The sequence below is a fragment of the Euprymna scolopes genome, chromosome 32 (genome assembly GCF_053919585.1).
Source record: "Euprymna scolopes isolate OS-2025 chromosome 32, ASM5391958v1, whole genome shotgun sequence".
NCBI classification, from domain to species: domain Eukaryota; kingdom Metazoa; phylum Mollusca; class Cephalopoda; order Sepiida; family Sepiolidae; genus Euprymna; species Euprymna scolopes.
Window position 1 is genome coordinate 5747361 of NC_136513.1, and position 14874 is coordinate 5762234.

The 14874-nt window shown below is 33.0% G+C and overlaps 1 protein-coding gene across 3 annotated transcripts in view; it reads left to right on the forward strand.

The window, feature by feature from the left end:
* LOC145256195 (HEAT repeat-containing protein 5B-like) overlaps window positions 1-14874 on the forward strand; it is a 292341-nt gene that overhangs the window by 96695 nt on the left and 180772 nt on the right. For all 3 annotated transcript variants that reach the window (XM_080114803.1, XM_080114802.1, XM_080114805.1), the window contains exon 2: window positions 6159-6347. In XM_080114803.1, coding sequence (XP_079970929.1) covers window positions 6204-6347 — 144 coding nt within the window. In that variant the 5' untranslated portion in view covers window positions 6159-6203. The remainder of the gene's footprint in view (window positions 1-6158; window positions 6348-14874) is intronic.

The following is a 14874-nucleotide window of genomic DNA, read 5'->3' on the forward strand; positions in this document are numbered from 1 at the left end:
CCATTTTCAAGTGTCTCTTAAAAAGTAAATAATTAATTTACTCACCAAAGTTTTATATATCACAAATTGAAGAGAAAAGGTCAATAAATAATATATTCAAATTTAAAACAAAAAAAAATAGTTTTTTTAGAAATTTACCTGTAAAGTTCGAAGTTTAAAACCTTTTTTTTTTAACCACGTTGTTTGTTTTTTTGTTTTTTTTTTTTAATTAAACCTTGGTCCTTGTTCCTTTAATTGAAAAAAAAATTAGAGCTTGAATTACATTTTTCGAGTAGTTATAAGCTTGGAAAGACAGGGGGTCGAATAATTCACGCCTCCCATTTTGAAATGTCTATTAAAAAGTAAATAATTAATTTACTCACCAAAGTGTTATATATCACAAATTGAAGAGAAAAGGTCAATAAATAATATATTCAAATTTAAAACAAAAAAATGTGGTGTTTTTTAGAAATTTACCTGTAAAGTCTGAAGTTTAAAACCTTAAAAAAACCCAAAAAAAACAACTTTTTTTTTTTTTTTATGAAACCTTGGTCCTTGCATTGAAAAAAATAAAAAATTAGGGCTTGAATTACATTTTTCGAGGAGTTATAAGCTTGGAAAGACGGGGTGGAATTATTCACTATTTTTCACGAAATTTCTGACACACCTAGAGATGTACTGCTAAATGTTCTGGGATGATAGAACATCTTTTAATAGCTTGTGAGAAACACTCCTCTTCTCTAAAAAGAAAAAAGTTCAGTTTGTTTAGGGAAGGAAAAGTTTTCACCGTTTCCAGTTTCATATTTACCGATATATGTGAATGAGCGATTGAAAAATTTAAGATTTATACCTCAAATATGATCGTCGATTGTTTTTGTTCATCCTCTTTCACTATGTCAGTTTTATAAATTACTACTAACCTTTATAAGTACCCACTTATCAATAATGCTTCAAGCAAACTACCATTCTCACACACACACACACATATATATATATATATATATATATATATATATATATATATGGCACTGTGAGTTCGTTCTGTATGGACTCCAAATTGGTTAAGCCAATTCTTCTTTTTGAAATTTCACAAATAAACTTCATGTGTCTGAGAGTGATCTTGATTTTTTTATGGAAAAAGCTGATTAAAGAAGGAATAATCTGATTTTGATCAAAGTTAACACTTTTATGCAGCCTAACATCACAAGTGCATTTAGGAAGTTTTATCACCACACAAGCAGAAAAGACCAGCATATTAAATTAACAGTAGGCATGTTCGAATGAATGTTTCTGTTTAGAGCACAATTGAAGCATGATACTTAACTTTTGTATTTTAAACTTTAATTCAAGTCTATATATAAAATAATTTCATAAAATCAACTCTGGGTTCTCTACAGTGCAATGTAGACTACAATGTATTGTAGACTCGCTGCATGGAAGCATATAAACTTCCTCTTGTTGCACTACAGTGGGTTCCCAAATAAAGCAGGCAATCCATAGATTTTATTGAAAAATGGTCGATTCTACTTATTGCGATGACAAAAGTATTGGAAGTGTGGAAAATTTGATCCTCATTCAATCCCGGGCAATGTCAGACCTCTCTGCTAGTATGTATGTATATAATGTGGAATGGTAGTTGTCACCCTAAAGAAAACAATATAGTTTTATTTTAAAACTTTTTATGAAAAAATCAATTCCGGTAACTTGATTATGTAGTAGAGCTGACATTGGTTCAATTTAGTCGCTTTCAGCCTCAATTACTGCCTCTGGAACTGGGAGCATGCCTTTTCCACAAGCGCCAGCTGGAGCTTGGTAAATACTTGGCGGTTGGCGGCGATCAGACCAGCTTTGGTGTTGTAGAAGGTCATGTTGGTGATGGTCTTGACGTATGATTAAACAAAGTAGTCTAGCGGGTTGGGGGAGGAGGTGAGGGGCCAGTGAGAGAAGAGTACAAAACCGTAGCACTCCTTTTGAAGACAAACCTGGGTCTCTTTGGGCTTGTGAGTCGTCGCCTAGTCCTGCTGCCACACCCAGAGTCTGCCAGTAGCCACCGGATTGCACCAGGGGATAACCACATTCTTCAGCACATCCAGGTACACTTTGGTGTTGACTTTCAAGCTGATTTCGAAGATGTGAAATGGCATGATGTGGCCCTCATTTGAAACCACATCAAAGACTATAATCATAGCTGGAAACTGTTTTCATCACCTTGGGCACGTCCGTTATTCGTGGCAATGCAGCAATGCATTTTAAGGGTGCTGGCAATGGTCCTGTTGTTATAACTTGGATCGATAAAGAGCATGGGTTGTACAGCGGTGCATCTCCGATTTAGTTTGTGGAACATTGTGTCACTTTCAGACATGACAGAAGGCTCCTATTGCTCTTGAAATTTGTACACAACTTGCCAACTAATAGATAGTCTGCATCAAAACAGAAAACCGGTTTTCATCAAACAGAAATGGAATCATGTCATCTTTTCTAGGGCGACAATTTCATCGTTAAAAAAAAAATTCAGAAACTGGTTGTGCTTCTTTGTACTTTTAGTAACAGATTTACAAGGACTTGTGTGAACTGTCTGAATTCCATTACCAAGATTACACACTTTCAACTAGAGATTTTATTCACAAAAATGTAAGCTATTTAGCATCTTATTGAGGGAAAGAGTTAGATTGCTAATCAAAATCATCATTTATGCACCTCACAAAAACGTATACACATGTTTAACAATAAATCAATGAAAGTGGAACAGACTAACAAACATGCTATTTCAAACTGAAGTTAAACTATGCCGTGACTAAATTTGATACTACTTTCAAATCTTATCTGATGTTTAATCACCACTGCGATCATTTTACATTTAAAAATGTCCATAAACAAATCAGTGTCAACAAAAACGTTTGAGGAATTATTTGAAACATAATCTATATAATATGAAAATGTTATGCTGTTTTGGAATTTGTGTTCATATACAAACAGAAACCTGTGATTAGTTGACAAAAATGGATTAGGCAGAGTACACATTCGTAAGATAGTAGTTTTCAACAATGTGAATGGCACAGTTTGAATCTTGCGTAAGTTTAAAGAACTTTTTAAAAACTGAATGTGTGTTATATAGATTTAAAGAAATTAACATAATAAAATAAAAACGTACAAATATATTCAAACTAAATTACTTTTTAATATAAGATGCAAAAAATAGGCATAAAGAGTATTCAGCATCAGTTCAAAGCAATTTATTTTATTAAAAGCATAATTTCTAATGCTTTATTTATTTTTAAGCCAATAAATAAATCAGTTACTTACTCATGTAAATACTAATTAGCATTTTTTGTCAAAGAAATTTCAATATTTTCGTACAAATAATAAAACAAGTTAGATGATGGTTTTGTATTGACACCATTTAATGGCTGGGTATAAACTAGTTTGCTCTTAAATTCATTTATTTGGATAGTCAATCTCTGGCAAGTGTTCTTTATTTCAGATCTGTCCCTACTTTTTTTTTTTCTGGTCTAATGGCTTTGATCAAGTTGCTATTTTTATACCTCTTTGTAATACAGCTTTTTATTCCAGTAGCTTCTGTCCAAGAACTGCAAGCTTGTGAAACTTTCTTCCTACTGTTTTTTTTCCTACTTGTATTTTCAATACTAAGCATCTTCTGTCTTTGCAATAATCATTTTCGTTTTTGTTAACTCCTTACATCAAGTGTTTCCATGCCTTGTCTGGAGGGATTTCCATTGAAAATAAACAACTTTTGTTAAATATAGACAAGTCCTGTATCATCCAGCCATCTTAATATTATATGTCTTCATAGGACGTACGTTGTATGCTATGTTAGTTAAGTTCTGTGTGCTCTCTCCACTAAATTACATCCTTGTTTTGGCATCTCCAAAAGAACCTTGCTGACTATTTCATCCTTGACTCCACCCCCACCCCAGCAATGACCAGCACATCTGGTTCTTCTCTTTAATTAAGATTGAGATCCAAGAAATGCTTGTAGAGTTGCTCTCTTATTCCGCCTCCAGATGTTAACAGCAGCTCTTAGCATTTTTATGTACACACTGACAAGTTTCTTTTCTAATCATTGGATGAAAGTCTTATTGCTTCCATTATACCAGAATAAATTTAACAATGGCTTCAAAGAATTTTGTTTCATCTTAGTAGGAAGATTTGACTTTCAGATTTCTTTCAACTTGTCTAGCTGAAATTTGTTGATTCGTGCATTCAATTCGCTCTGTTGTTCTTTGTAACTTTACTGCCAAGATGTTTAAACTGATACAACCACTCTCTAATATTTTTTAATTTCTCTGTGAACATGTACAGAAAGAGTGATTCTCTTACTTAGAATCGCCATCTAAGATATACGGGTGTCTGTACACACTAAAAACATGTAAATTAAATGACAAAATAATTATCTTTACTGAATAGTAAATGATACTTCTATGTAATAATATAGAGGTAATCAGACATATTTTTAACTAGCAGAGTTACCCGGCATTGCCCGGGTGTTTGGAAGTATGTGTGTGTGTATGGGTGGGAGGTAAATCAAAACAAAATGGAAAATAAAGAATATGTGAACGTAATAACCCTATTTAAATATAACTTTTTAAATCGAAAAAACAAAACAAAACCCAAAAACGGCGAATGTGATGCAAAATAAAGAATAAGTGAACGGAAAAGAAATAACCCTGTTTTAAATGTTAAAACTTCAACAAATTGGAAAAGCAAACAAAAAAAAAAACAATGTGATGGAAAAATAGAAAAAAAAACCCCGAAAAAATAGCATAAATAACCCTGTTTCAATATTAAAACTTTAAAGATAAAAAAAAAAAAAATGCATTAGATATCTCAGTTCGAACGTGCAATCTTAAGATAACGACGCTGCCACTTATACCGACTGGTCTATGATCACGTGAGCGAATTTAGGTCGATTTTTTTTTTTTTTTTTTTTTTTTTTTAATATTTAAACTGATTCAAGAAAGAAGTTAATTGCGCATGCATGTTTGGCTAAATTGTCATGAAGGAACAATTTTTTGTTACCCCTCCCTGTAGAAAAGTGCCCAGTTGTGGGTGAATGAATTAATGTTTTTGGCCAATTTTTCGATATTTGTCGTCTGAAGGGTCGTGCTTTAAAATGATATCAATCTCCTGCAAATGTGTCGCCTCTGTTGAAAGTTTTTGCAACACATACACACACACACACACACACACATATATATATATATATATATATATATATATATATATATATATATATATATACATACATACACACACACAGAATTATATTATAGATTATAAAAGAAATGTTTTCTAAATGAATAAATTTAAGCGTTTTATTTATTACACCTATATTACCATCAAGATGGTTCACTGTTATTTAAATCAGTAATACATTAGACTTTTAAAATGCTAAATATATATAGTAAAAAGTTAAGGTCTAACCTCATGAAGTTTTGTGCCTAATTTACATAACTATTTTTGAAATAGTTTATAATAAATTGTTTTTTTTTTTATTCATTTGTAATTTTGTCATATACGTTTATATTTAAAAAAAAAAAGTGGATGAATTAGCAAAATTTAAAATATCCTGTTCATTAATTTTCAAATGAAATAATTTAAATTAAAGTATTTTTTATAATAGATTTATATTAGAAGTATGTAATATAAATAATGCATTTAAAATTAATACTTAAAATTAGATTAATAGCTGCCAGATGGGAGGTAGTTTTTATAATAGATAGTAGTTTATAAAATTTTAATAAAATCAAAGTGGAATAAGTGGTTCACGAGTACAGATAATATATGTATATTTTATTTAAAAACTATACATTAGTATCTGTTTAATGTATAAGGATTTCATTGGTCTAAACATACCCTCTGTGCAGTAAACACTAATGTGTAGTGTTTTAAATGAAATACTTTATATTAGCTCATGTAGAACCTATGATCAAGAACTTTGCATTTTTCTTAACTAATTTATGCTCTATGTATAAGATTATTTGTAAATTATTGGCAGTATCCTTTCATTAATGAGAAAAAAAAATTTAAATTAAAGGACTGTACAAACTGCAAAGACATTTCTAAGACTTCTCTAATATTGTGAAAAAGATTTTTTTTATAAACTTAAACGGTTAGAGATGATTTCTGTTGTTTTTAACCATTATTTTTGTTTGTTTCAGATATTGGTTTCAATCCTTATAGGAGAAACATAACAAAAAAAATACATGTGTGTCTTGAACACCATGGAGCTAGCTCATAGCCTCCTGCTGAATGATGAAGCTCTGAAAAAAATTCAGGAGTCAAAGCGACCCGTCTTTGTCTTCGAATGGCTGAGGTTTTTGGACAAAGTCCTCAGCGCTGCTCAAAAAGTAAGTTCCTTCCACATATCGATTTTGCTGGGTTTTTTTTTTTTTTTTTTTTTTTTTTTTTTCTATAACCCCAAGAAAAACTAATGACACCCAATTAGTTGTCAGAAAAAATATACATCAAACTCCAGATTCTATTTAATATACATAAAATATATATATAAAAATATTCTGACTTTCAACTCTGTCAAAACTTATCTGCATTTTGGAGATGAGAAATCAACTGATTTTGATTCTGAATCCTGCAAAAAATTAGACTCCTGAAACTTTAATAAATATACAAATAAAACATGTCAGTAATTCATTATACTGTGTCTTGAAAATGTTTCTTATGTTGCTTTTTCTACAAAAATCATGATAGTAGTTTATTCCTATGATCTCTATATTCATAAAGTCAAGTACGTCCAAGGATGGAATACTGTTGCCATATCTGGAAAGGAGCTGCAAAAAACAGCCTATCCTGCCTTGACAGAGTACAAAATAAACTTCATGGCTTAGTGGGGGATGCCCTTTTCTCTACCCTGCAACCTCTCTCCCACAGAAGAGACGTTGCGAGTCTATCCTTGTTTTATCGTTATTTCCATGGTAGGTGCTCGTCTGAGCTCCAGTCTCTGGTACCCCTCGCCAATATTTCACGAAAAGCACCCGTCTGGCTGAATCCACTGTGAAAAATTTCCCCCACTCTATATCTGTGCCTAAATCAAAACGTGGATTCCATGAACAAAGCTTCTTTCTTAGAACTGCATGCCTGTGGAACTCTGTTCCGTCTGCCTGCTTCCCACCGGACTACAACTTGGATATCTTTAAGTCCAACGTTAACAAATTCCTAATGAACCGCCCCCCCTTAAGTAAACACTTCATCAAATCTCCACACTAACGTAATGTACTTGCAATAACCCTTATCCCTGAGTGGCTTCCGGGCCTTGATAAGTGGTGATCACTGTGTAAAAAAAAAAAAAAAAAAAAAAAAAAAGTTGGTCCATTTGTTGCACTGTCAGTGAGATTATAATGCAAAAATTTGTATTTCCAAAAGCTGAATAAATTTCTAATATACTAATCAACTAATTTGCTTAAAAATTGCTTTGCAAAAAACATTTCATTAATTATTTTTATTTTATAATTCAATTATTTTCATTTTACTTTAACACCATCTGTTTACAGATATTTTTAGAATGCCGATAAAGGCTTAGCATTTTGGGTGGAAAGAGTCATGTCTTTTTTAATTTTGGGGATGGGATTTTTGGGTTCATAAGTTTTTCTTGGACAAGACAAAATACAAGTAGCACAAATTAAAAAAAAAAAATAAAATAAAATCAATGTTTCCATCTTGGTGTCCTACTTATAGTGCATTTTTTAAACTGTCTCGGATGAAAATTTCCTGTCACTGAAAACTTTTCCATCAATGACAAGAGAAAATATATAAACAATGTAAAAATAGATTAGTGTGGGAATGGCTGACTGATTATATGTAAGTAAAAGATTAATAAGTTACATATAACTTTATCATGACATGAGAACAATATAGAAAGGTAAAAGAAAAAACCCTCTTTAGGCTATGGCGCATATATATATTGTTTTTCGTCAATTCGTACGTTGAGTTATTTGGAAAATTATGTGTGAATTTGTCAACATGATCACAATCATTATCATGTACTGCATATGTGTGAGTCTAAAACAAACTTTTTATTTAAAAAAAAAAAAAAAAGGAGGAAAAAGATCAGGAAGGAAAAGGGACAAAAATGATCACTTACTATGTATGACTTTTGGAATGTTCCTTCATGTGTATTTTACATGTATATGTGTGTGTACGTATGTATAGGCATATGTATGTTCGTATTTGTGTGCCTCTACGTGATTATGGTTGCATGTGTGTGCACATGCATACGTATGTTGGCGTACATCTGTATGTACGCATGTGTTTAATGTCGTGTGTATGTGAGGTGGAGAGGGCTCCCGTAAGTCGTGGTGAAGGCAACTCCTTTAGGAGAAGCAAATCTTAGATTTTTTTTTAAAAAAAAACAAAAAAAACATAAAGCGGGAGACTAGTACCCGCATTAAGTTGGTCTGCAGTTTGACTTGTTGCTGGCTATCTTGCTCTTGCTTGTTGCTGGATGTCAACATTTTGAACAGAGAGAGAGATTTAGCTGTCGTACAAAGCTAAAACTTAACATCCTCTGTGTATAGATAGTCTCTCAGCCATGGAAAAGTTGTGACGCGTGTAGGCCTGAAATGCTGGAAGCACGTAATAATTGATCCGCCATCATTATATGTATGTGTAGATGTATGTATGTTCATGTACAGGTGTATGTATATGTGTGTATATCTGTGTATGTGTGTGTATGTATATACGTATATATATATATTGTTTGTATGTATGTATGTGCATATATGCATGTGTTTGTATGTGCTTGTGCATGTTTGTATGAGTGCATATTCATGTATGTATATATGTGCATATGTATGTATATATGTGTGTATGTTTACAGATATGTATGTGTGTATATGTATATTTGCATTTATATATGTATGTATTCCATTGACTGTCCTGTGTATCGATATGTATGTGTATTATGTATTGTGTATGTATGTATGTGTATTATGTATTGTGTATGTATGTATGCATATGTGTGTTATATGTATGTGTGTATGTATGTATGCGTGCATGTATATATATGTATGTATACTAATGACCGTCTTCAGTGTCAGGTCTGTTTGAGCGTGTGAATTTTGCCGGCAAGACTAAAGTCATTTTCGGCTCATGGACTTTCAGTGCCTGAAGGAGTGGCACTCGTCTGAAAAGACGTTGCAATCATCATCATCATACACACACACACACACACAACACTTGTTGTATTCAAAAGAAAGATTCCATTCACAGTTATACTATTTGTTTATTTTTTATTTATTTCGATGAATGTCTATATTTTCTTTACTGTCTTGCGTGCGTTTTGAAACTCATTATCAAAAACATTTGTCTATTTGGCTGCTCATTAGAAACTGTCAGTAAAGACTGACATGGTATTCTAAAAACAAAATAAAAGGAAGGAAGATGTTTAAGAATGATGAGAATGGCAAATTAAAAACATAAGGGGGGTGGCCATTCTTAAGATGACAATCAAAGAAGATACCCCTTTCCTGAAAAAAAAATATACAAGACATCTGACATCATGTTGGAAAGTTCTGAAGCCACTATCTTAGATTGGACCAGCAAAGACAGGAATAATATATCATCTCAGGCATAAAAAAATAAACTTAAAATTGGAACACAGGTGAATCAAAATGACAGCTATTGCACAAAAGACTATTTTTTTTTTTGATAAAGCTTTGTAACTATCATAAATAATTAAAAGGTATATCTTAGCACTTTACTGCAGTTTCATCTGGTGTAGCAGGAAAATGTAACATTAAAATATCTTTTTATTGTTGTTCTTTATCTTTATATAGAATAAACTATTTAAACAAACTTTTATTAATAGATTTGCAATATGGGAGTCTGTTTTTTTTTCTGTTTTAAAACACTAACATCTTGACTCCTTTAAAAAAGGGGGGGAGGCGGAGGCAGACGATGACATTTCGCTCACTGGGTGAAGGGAAATAATAGGTTCTTTGCTTATTCATATACAGTGCTAGTCATTGAATTTACTTCTATAGAAGCTGATCGATTATTGATCCTGCAACAATGTTGCTACTGCTACAATAAAAAGGAAGAAATCAATAATTTGGAAACATTTGTGGATGTATTAGAGGCCATGATTCTGTTTGAACAACCAAACCTGGGTGGAAAATTGGTAGAATATCATTGGACATAGATATCTACAAAAATCGTGTGGAGTGGGTACATGTACAGCTTTCAAAACTCTATACCAACAGTTGAAATTTTGTGGGAGATAGAGGTGTTTTTTTTTTTTTTTTTTTTTTTTTACAAAGGAGTCACCACTTATCAAGGCCCAAAAGCCACTAGAACATAAGGGTTAATGAGTGTACAGTGGTCAAGGGGAACATGTCGGTCATCATTAGTAGTGGACTTTGGTAAACTGGATTACTTAAGGGGATGGCTCATCAAGAATTTGTGCACGTTGGACTTGAAGACAACCATATTGTAGTCAGTAGGAAAGCAGGAAAATGGAACAGAGTTCCACAGGCGTGCAGTTCTAAGAAAGAAGCCCTGTTCATGGAATCTGTTTAGGTTTAGGCGCAGATAAAGAGTGAGGGAAATTATTGATAGTGGCTTCAGCTAGATGAGTGTTTTTTTTTTTTTTTTTTTTTTTTTGTGTGAAAGTTAGGGCAGGGGGGACCATAGATTGGAGCTCAGATGAGCACTTGCCATGAAAATAATAAAGCAGAGACAGGCTCGCGGCGTCTCTTTTGTGGGAAAGTGGTTCCAGGGAAGAGAAAAGGACATCCCCCATTAGGCTTTGAAATCTATTTTGAACTGTCAAGGCAGGATAAGCTGCTTCTAGCAGCTCCTGCCCAGATGTGGCAACAGTACTCCATCCTTGCACGCACTTGGCTTTTATACATGTAAAGAATTACATCAGCAATGAGATATCTACTGGAACGGTAGAACGATCCCACCATTTTCCCAACAGCCCTGGTAACAGATTTGATGTACGTGTTCCATTTCAGATCAGGAGTAAAGGTCAAGACCAGAAGTTTTAAACATTGAGCCTCCTCAAGATGACAGCCATTCATTTAAATTTATGCCAGACAGAAATCAGTACGTTCATGATGGAAAGATAAGCTTGGTCTTGCATGCATTAAAATTAACCAGCCACCTCTTTCTCCATTGCACTACGTGCTCAAGATCAGAGGAGAGAGAATCAAAGAATTGGTCGTTTACGGCCTTTGAAATGTTGCCATAGATGGTAGTGTCGTTAGCATAAATGTCTACAAATGATCTTGGAATGTAATTTAGGAGATTATTGATATAGATCAGAGAGTTAGGCCCAGGATGGAACCCTAAGGGACTCCGGCATTAATCAGATTTTTGCCCATCAACCACTGCTCTTATGAACCTATCAGAGAGAATGATTTAATAATTGAAAAGATGTTTCCAGCTATAGCGTAGTTGGAGATTTTGTAGAGTAGACCTTTATGCCACATCCTATCAAAAGCCTTTGACATATCAAGGGCAATTGTCTTAGAAAGGAAGCCTCCATCAGATATTGTCACCGACTAGAATCAGTGATGCCAAATTAAAAAACTGTCGATTCTATTGTTTAGTTATATCCTCACTCCTCTCTTGAATCTCCAACTATAGGTAAAATGACTTGTTTAACTAATTGTATAAAATTCATTAATGACAATAAGTGTCATGATTTATTTATTAATTTTTTTTATTTAATAAATTTGATATGCCTTAAAAAAAATAATCTGAAACAAACGTTAAGGCACTTGTCATTTTCATTATATTTGTTCAAGAACTGAAGTGGCCAATCATTGATGAACAAAAGTTCCAGATAATGAAATTAATAGAATGTTTAAAATAACTGTCTTATATGTTGACTTACAAATTAGTTTGACAGTGGCTTTTTTACTGTCAGGTTGATGTACTATTCTGTCGTCTTAGGTCCACCGTTCCAAGCTTCACCTTGCTAATTAGCTGAGATACCGCTATTGGGGATGCCAATGGGGCTTTTGTAGGTTAGTATATGCTTATCCTAGTACACGGACTTCTCAAAATCACACTTGATCTTATGTCTAACTTACTGGCTTGCTTCTTTTGGTTTTAAGACAATGGAACCCCCCCCCCCAAAAAAAAAGAAAAAAGGGTGCTTAAGCAAAGAGGAGTTTATAGTGAATCCTGAATTACATTTCTACTGGCCTTAAGTTTAGAGATGACTGGAATTTAGCAAAAAAAAAAAAAATAATAATAAATAAATAATAAATAAAAAAAAAATTGGTGTTTAGTTTGGAGTTTTCCTTCTCTTAGACTACTTACTCTACTAAAGCTTTAGAATATGCTACAATACTATTTCACTTGGGAGAGTGGGAGATAAATTCATACCTTTTTCAGAATACGAGAGAAAGTAACTTTCACAGCCACTTTCATTTCCAAACTTATATAGGTAATCATTTGGGAATACCAGATGTTATAAGTGCTGACCCTACTATGATGTTCTGATGAGATGTATCCATAAGCTATACATTATACATGCTAGCCAGGAGTAAATAAGAAACCATATGTTCTTGTGTTTACCACATATACCCCCCCCCGTTTTTTTTTCAAATCAATTTTTGGTAGTAGGTATAAGTACAGTGCCATTTACTGAAATAATTTTTAGTAAATGTATAGTCTTTAACCTCCTTGACTCACACCTGGTATTTCACGAAAATCAATTAGGATCTCTTTCTACTCCTGCTCCAAATTCTGAACCACTATTAGAATTTTTTAAAATTCTATCTTTATCATGTTACAAATAAAATGTATTTTCTTTTTTTTTTTTTTAATACCGAACACATAGAATTGTTTGTGCAAACTCTTGCATTTTAAATATAGAACTTATATGAGTTACTGTTGCCAAAATATTCTGAGTTTGTTCAGAAACAATTAAACAGATGATAACTACAATGTTATATATTAAGAGATTATGATATGAATTTATATATTATAGATTAATTCATGTGATATTCAATGTAGATTCAATTGCAACTAACAAGCTTGATAATCTATTGAGTTGTTATGGGTATAAATTATAAGATAACACCTTCCGACTATGCAACACTGGTTTTATTTACATACCATTTAAGGTAGTGAACAAGAGCCTGTCAGAAATTATGTATTTTCACAAAAGGAGAGCAGAGAGAATTAATATCTGCTAAGTCAAGGATTTAAAAAAATTGACCAGATTGGGAGATGGATTTTCAGCTGATTTTTGACTCCTGAAGTCATGAATGGGGCAATTTATGATCAGTTTAGAGTAAAAAATCAGATTTTATTTTTAACCCCTTTTCCAGACTTGGAAGTCACTTTGTTTTTCTGCTGACCCTCATGGGGATTTTAATGTATTTTCTTTCGGTGACTTCCGGTTTTGCTTCCAATTTTCCTTTAGAATGAAGATAATATATTCCGTATTAAAAAGAAAACTAAGATAAAAACAAAACTGTAAATCTATTCAAAATCCCCCAGGATAATAAAAAGCTCTCCTTTTCTTTCTGTTTGATAATCTATTCTTTTGATCATTCTCTTTATACCTGAATGATTTTCTGATATTAGTTTGGCTTACCATTTTGTGCTTTTCATCTTAACATTCTGATCACCATTAAGCAAAGAAAATCCTCACTTTTGGTTTTGCTTCCTCTTGGTAAATCGGTACAAATGGCATTATGAGATGAATCTCACTGATCGATATGTACAATCACTCTCTCTTTTTTTCTTTCTCCTCTTTCTCTCTCCCCCTCTCCCTCCTTTCTCTCCCCCTCTCTTTTTTCTGTCCCTTTTTTCTGTTTCTCCTTCTCTTCCCCCCCCCGTCCTTCCCTCACACACTGTCACTCACAATGCAAGACAATGGACTGTGTAAATATTACCACTGGACCATCTGTAAAAAAAAAAAAAAAATATCTAGTGTTGCAACAAGTCTCAGGAACATATACCAGAAAGAATTGTTGAATATCTTACCTCTACATACCTAGAAAACGGAGTTGTTACTTCTAACATAGTGATATGGGACAAGGAGAAAGTAGCACCTTAAGTTAAGGTTGCTGTCCCTAATGATGCTAGCTTAAACAGCTGTAAAGGAAAATATAACTAAATACCAACGTTTTCTGCAAGACCTTAAACAAAACTGGAATCTTAGGTGGATCTGCATCATAGGAGGTATCAGGCTTGTGAAAAAGAATTTAAAAAATCTGGCGAATATACTCGATGAATCAAGTGCAAAAAGAGATCCACACAATTGCCTTTAAAGGAACGATTAAAATCCTAAAACATCTCTTGGTTGGAGTCTGAAATAGCTGGTAAATGTCTGGCATTTGATAAGATACTAAAACCCCAGCAAAATCAAAAAGATAAGAAAAATGTGGGGAGGAAAACTCTTTACATACTCCATCTCAAATACACGCTCTAATATTTATAAACAATTTCTGACAGCGATTGCTTCTTTCATATCACAGCTCCTAAGATTACATACATGTGTTAACGTGTTTGGAAATATATTAAATCTGTGATTTATTAATGCCGATCTTTAGCATTATTATAAAAATCTGCCAGTAAAAAAAAAAAAAAATTGTGATTCATAATCTGTGCTTTAGATATTAAGCTGTTTCACTTTGGCGTCATTCTCGGTGAAGAGCTGGTCAATTTACATGAGCTGTTAGCGTTTTAAGCCTCTTTACTGTGAGTACATTTGAACTGGTTATTTCTTTACAGCAAAGCTTTTTTTGAGCCGCTCAGTCAATGACGGCGGATCAGTGACTTATTAATCTTGTTGGCAATACAGGCTCAAAGTTGATCCTTATTCTTTCCCACTTTTTTCTTTGTGTCTGTTATTTTTCTTTGTGAGTGTGTAATCTTTTTATCTAGTAACTGATA